Source organism: Poecilia latipinna, unplaced genomic scaffold (genome assembly GCF_001443285.1).
Source record: "Poecilia latipinna isolate Pla-1442-1.1 unplaced genomic scaffold, P_latipinna-1.0 Scaffold3885, whole genome shotgun sequence".
In the NCBI taxonomy this organism is placed as follows: Eukaryota; Metazoa; Chordata; class Actinopteri; order Cyprinodontiformes; family Poeciliidae; genus Poecilia; species Poecilia latipinna.
Window position 1 is genome coordinate 10874 of NW_015116501.1, and position 5477 is coordinate 16350.

Consider the following 5477-nt stretch of genomic DNA (forward strand, 5'->3'; position numbering starts at 1 on the left):
TGGTGGGACCTGTCTAACATCTGGGACCTGGTGGGACCTGTCCAACATCTGGGACCTGTCCAACATCTGGGACCTGTCTAACATCTGCGACATGGTGGGACCTGTCTAACATCCGGCACCTGGTGGGACCTGTCTAACTTCTGGGACCTGGTGAGACCTGTCTAACATGTGGACCTGTCTTACATTTGGGACTTGGCAGCTTGTCTCTGGGCTTTCCTCTCCTTCCTTTTCTGATCAGGCGGTTTGGCAAAAACTATTTCGATGGGCTCTCCCTCCAGCTCCGTCCCGTTCAGCTCCTCCAGCGCCTGCAGGAGGAGCAGAGTTTCATTCGGCCGTCCAGTCAGAGACGGGAAGCGTACGCCGGGTCGTGGCCGGTACCTTCACGGCTCCGTCCCGCTCCTCGAAGTGGACGAAGGCGTAGTCTTTGAGCTTCTTCACTCGCTCCAGCTTCCCAAACTGGCTGAAGGATTTCTCCAGGATCTCCTCTGTGACGCCATTGGCCAGGTTCCTCACAAACAGGACCTTCACCTGCAGAGACAACGTCCGGATCTTCAGTGTGTTCTTCCTGCCACTCAACTTTACAGCAGTATTCTTCGGACAACCTTTGCTTCAGCAGTGGTTTCTGTAAGTTTCAAGCTGCTTTAAGACCATTATGATCTGAATATTAACGTAAAATAACCTGAAGCTGATGTAGTAACTCCACAGGAAAACACCATAAGGAACATTTATTTCACCAGATGTTTAGTTTTTATGAACATAAATCAAATATGGCTGTTGTAAACGAACATTTTAGTAATCGAGTAATCTATTGATTATTCAGGTAATCGGATAAAAAAAGATCAAATAAAACATTGGTAAATCTAACATACCAGTGTTATTGTCGCATATCAACATCAGTCCAATTTTTCACATTTGAGCTTCTCTAAGTTACTTTTTTCTGTAGTTTAGAAAATTAACCTGTAACAATAACAGCTCATTTTCTAAGTTAACCTGAATAAAAGTTATACAAAAATCTGAAATTCTATTCATTGTGATGATAAAGAGGCTCTGATAGCCTGTCTGTTGTGAGCAGGTTCTAATAAAAATGTCTTTTCTCCAGCTGTTGGTTTATGATTCATCTTCAGTCAGTTTAACAGGTGAACTCTCACCTCGGCCAACATTTATAGCTTTGTGTTCATGTTAGCGACGGGATTTCACTCGTCACAGCGAATTTAGCTGTAGCTAATATAGTAACCAGCAGATCCGATCAGGTGAGCTCACGTCAGCAGGTTTCTGGTGTTTTTTGGGCCTCCTCAGCCTCCATCGCTGCCTTCCTGCAGCTCCTGGTTGAATCTCGTCTTCATCTCATCGAGTTCTGGGTTTTGACTCACCTTGGCCATAACTTCCGGGTCGGGGTCCTCGATGGGGTCGGCCCACTCCACCGTCACCAGGTTGCCCCAGACCTTGACCTTTCCACTCATGAGCCGGCGACGGGCCTGCGCCGCCGTTTTGTGGTCTTCGTACTCCAGGAAGCAGAAACCGCGGTTCTTCTTCTTGTCGTCGGGTTGGTGGTAGAGGATGACATCACTGAGACCCTCTGGACGGACACAGCAGAGCTAGAGGTCAGGTCGGCCCGACCCGTCAGAACCGGCGCCGGGAACGGTTCTTACCTGTGACTTTAGAAAACTCCTCCACGATCTGCTCCTTGGTTTTGCTCTTGGGAATGGAACCGACAAATAGCCTGTTGTTGGCCACAGATATGCAGACGCCGATGTGTTTGCCGGGCCGGATCTCAAAGTTATTGCACTGGAAGAGAGAGGAGAGGTTCTGGTACCGGGACTGGCTGGGTCTGTGCACGGCGTGCTGCCTGCGGCGGACCTACCAGCTTCACCGCCTCCTGGGCGGAGTCTTTGGCGCAGAAAGTGACGAAGGCGTAGCCGCGGTTCAGGCTGCTGAGCGGGTCCATCATCAGCCGCAGGTCCCAGATGGGCCCGGCCTTCTCGAAGAGAGGAACCAGCTCGTCTTCGAACAGATCGCGGGGAATCTTCCCCACGAAGATCTGCGGGGAGCGGCAGCCGTCAGGAGTGGGGCCGTTGCTAAGCAACAGCCTGCTGGCAGCGGGCCTACCTCGGTTCCCACCGTGGGCTGCGGCCCGGCGTAGACGCCGTCCGGTGGCGGGCCGCCGTACTTCCTCTGGCCTGTGGTGACGTCCAGCGTGTAGCCGGTTCTGTCCAGCAGCTCCCGGATCCGCGCCTCATCTGGACCTTTGGAGGCCGGAGACACTTTGGTGCCCTGCTTCTCCCGCTGCCGGTACGTCTTCATCACCCCACACAGGAAGGCACTTTTATTCTGGAGGAGCACAGACGGGTCAGATGCCGCCGCTGGCTCCGCCCCCTCGCCCAGGGAAACTCACCTGAACGTGGGACAGGTCGCTCTCCTTGAACTGGACCAGAACCTGCAGCGCCCCGTCTTCGTTGAACTCCTTCAGAGCCTCCAGGGCGCGCTCGTCCAGGTCGCTGTGAGCCACCAGGCCTGCAGGGTCAAAGGTCATCATCAGGTCAGGCTCCACTAACATTTTTTAGAACTTAAGTAGGTCAATTTGTAACTCGCCACGTCAATCAGTGGACTGTAACAGTGGAGGTAAGAAATACCGCCACCTGCAGGTGGGAGTTGGCATCACTGTACCTGAATGTTTTTGAACATTAGTTATGGAAATGCAGACAGTGTGTCGGTGATGTTTCCTCCTCTAGAGTAGCTGTGTGTGTGTGTGTGTCCTGACCTGCTACATAAAGCTCGTCCAGCTTCTCGGCTACTTTCTGTGACAGGCCGGCGTCCAGCAGAGCCTGGAAGTGTTCGGAGCGGGTCACCGTTGCCATGGTTTCCATGGTTTCCATGGTTTCCATGGGCTCCTCAGTGCCGTTCCCGTTCACGTGATCTGTGGCCAAATCTGCAGACATCTGGAACGAAGCGACGCAGAAACCCATCAGCTGTTCTGAGGGATTCAAACTGGTTCATGTGTTTTAGGATCATGATTTGCTTGTTATTCATTTATTTATTTGTTATATTTAGTCATTTTGAACTCTTATATACTCTTATATATTTTACAAACTTTGTGTTTATTACCTAAGATGGAGTAGCTTTCAACAAATAAGCAATTCCCCCTCAGGGATCAATAAAGTCTATTCTATGATTTGATTCAGAAATAATTTTTCCATTCAAACTGTCTAAAGATTCTGTTTAAATGATGAAACTGATGAGAGGAAAACGGCTCCATAAAGTTCCATCAGTTTATAGTTAAACAATATGGGTTTACGCGTAGGCCTGTCGCAATAATCAATAAATGACATGATGAATCATGAGCTCAGTTTGCATTAGCATGACTTATTGTTTTCCTCTGGATGATAAACTCTTCCTTCTGCTGCTTTGCTGAACCAAACCACAAAGTTCTGGAGAACCAGTTTCACCTAGAGGTCAAAGGTCAACCAACAGAAGGCCTGACTGTTGGCATAATGCTGGCAGGCCGTCCCATCAGACATTATGATGATAATAATAATAATATTTCATCCTTCACTTCTGGTTAGTGACAGAGAACTGCAGCAGATTTATGGCCTAATTAAAGGCCACCAGTCAGAATCACTTCAGTCCTCAACGTGGCTCAGAAATCTGACTTTTAGTTATTATTTCTAATAAAACATTCATCTAGCTGCAGCTGTGAGGTCAACATCTGGGAGGAAGAGCTGCTCCTCTTCATCAGGTGACCTCTGGAGCCGATCAGATCTGATCCAGACGTCAGGAAGCACAAAATGTTTAACAAGATAAAAACCCCACGTTATTAAAACCTACAGCTGGAAGAAAGACTAATAAGATAAAAAAACAGAAACAGTTTGACCTGAAGCTGATTGAAAACTTCACCTTTTCCTGCTGCCAAAACAAATGATTAATACAACCACCTGCCTCCAGCTGCTGCTAATCACATCATCATATCCACAACACCAGGCTGTTCGGACTGATTTACATGAAGATCAGCAGAAATCAATGAAAATACTCCAATATTTACTTGTTTTCATGCATCAAAAATAACTGATCAATGTGCTGCGCTTCACTTCATGGACAAACTTGTTTCATGTTAAAGAAGCGTGTCTCCATGTTTCATACTGTAAAGTTTTTTCTAGTTTTTATTTGTGAAAATGTAGAAAATAAGAGTAAGTGAGGTTATTATTACAAGTGACTAAACTGATATGCATACTAAGTACTAAAAGGCAGAAACTTCAAAGATCACAGGTTTGTTGACACAAATTATCCCCAAACGTTTGTTGTCTTTCTATGTTGCAGCCATATGCCATTTAACCTATAAACCTGATCGTAGTGTCTTAAAGGATATTTTATTTTTTGACCAATTCATTTGACAAACATTTAATCTGAGTTTTGATAAAAAACCTGTTTTAATATGAAAATGACAGGCTGACTTTTTAATCCAGAAACCTGTTTTTAGTGATATCAGGAAGCTTCATTCTGTAAATTCTTGTTCTGTTGTTGTTTTCAGTCAAATTAAAGTCAGAGTTCAGTCAGGATCCCGTTTCAGTGAAAGCAGCAGGATTGCTGTTCAGCATTTTCACAAACAGATCATATTTCCTCAGGTTTACATCTTGTTATTTTGGAACTGATTCAACTTAAAAGCGAAGTCTCCATGACGACAGTATCAGATCACCTGGATTATTTACCGCTGCTCCTAACTGGCCAATCAGAGATCTCCTCTTGAAGTGTGCTCTGAATAAATGGACTGTTGGCGCCACCGTCCTGTTTATAATGTTAGAAACTGAGCTGTCAGTTCATTAAATGTGTTCTCTGCACATGATAACTGAAGCCGAACGTGTTCAACACAGAAACCAACATATATCTATGCTCTGCCAACAGTTATAAACATTTATAGCAGATAAACTGAGCGCCGGAGCAGCCTGCAGGTTCCTCTCACAAGCTGTTAGCCGGAGTTAGCCGGCAGCGCAGGCTTCTGCAGGCTGCAGGCCTCAGCGTTACAAGCAAACATCTTCATCTTCTCTTCATTACCTCATTATAATGAGCTTTTATGTAGCTGAAGTTACCTCATGTTCTCTGGCAGTGTCACGTTACTAGAATGGAACCGTTTCACCGCTTCAAAATGCCGGTTAGCCATCAGCAGACGCCGGAGCGAACAGCATCTAACACCGGCTCTAGCTTAACACCCCACCCTCCAAAAAGCAAGCCTTTCCGGGTACATACCATGCGGATCTAACGTTGAATGCACTATGCTGACCCGCTGTGGTGATGGTGGTCCGAATTAGGGAGGAATACTGACCCCGGTGATGTTCACTTGGTTTCCTTTTTTCACCCCGGGTTAGAAAATGGCGGCGAGGTAAAGTCCCGAGGTTCGCTTCTTCCCTTTTAGAGAAACAGGGTTTCTGAGGGGGGGATTCAGGGGCTGCTCCGGTTTCATTCATCTGGGTTACGGCGGGAAACGGAGC

The 5477-nt window shown here is 46.9% G+C and overlaps 2 protein-coding genes across 11 annotated transcripts in view; both read right to left on the reverse strand.

Annotated features, from left to right (window-relative positions):
* The window catches only part of LOC106941822 (melanoma-associated antigen D1-like), an 11023-nt gene extending 10867 nt beyond the window's left edge, over positions 1-156 (reverse strand). Inside the window, exons 1-2 of one of the 7 annotated variants that reach the window (XM_015024947.1) lie at positions 74-156; positions 10-37 (exon numbers count right to left, since the gene is read on the reverse strand). In XM_015024947.1, coding sequence (XP_014880433.1) covers positions 10-37; positions 74-93 — 48 coding nt within the window. In that variant the 5' untranslated portion in view covers positions 94-156. Of the gene's footprint in view, positions 1-9 lie in introns of all 7 variants that reach the window. The other 6 variants (XM_015024948.1, XM_015024942.1, XM_015024944.1 and 3 more) reach the window with 6 other exon arrangements.
* LOC106941821 (heterogeneous nuclear ribonucleoprotein Q-like) lies at positions 25-5417 on the reverse strand. Of its 4 annotated transcripts, XM_015024938.1 has the most exons (10): positions 5236-5410; positions 2759-2936; positions 2393-2511; positions 2107-2328; positions 1862-2038; positions 1650-1785; positions 1371-1576; positions 379-528; positions 158-305; positions 25-101 (listed from the first exon to the last, which is right to left on the reverse strand). In XM_015024938.1, exons 1-9 carry the CDS (start codon positions 5236-5238, stop codon positions 180-182), a joined length of 1317 nt encoding a protein of 438 aa, XP_014880424.1. In that variant the 5' UTR covers positions 5239-5410; the 3' UTR covers positions 25-101; positions 158-179. The 4 variants fall into 4 exon arrangements, with proteins under 4 accessions (XP_014880424.1, XP_014880425.1, XP_014880426.1 ...); XM_015024939.1 differs by having other exon boundaries at positions 82-305; XM_015024940.1 differs by lacking the exon at positions 25-101 and having other exon boundaries at positions 180-305; positions 5312-5417.
* Between the last annotated feature and the right edge of the window lie 60 nt (positions 5418-5477).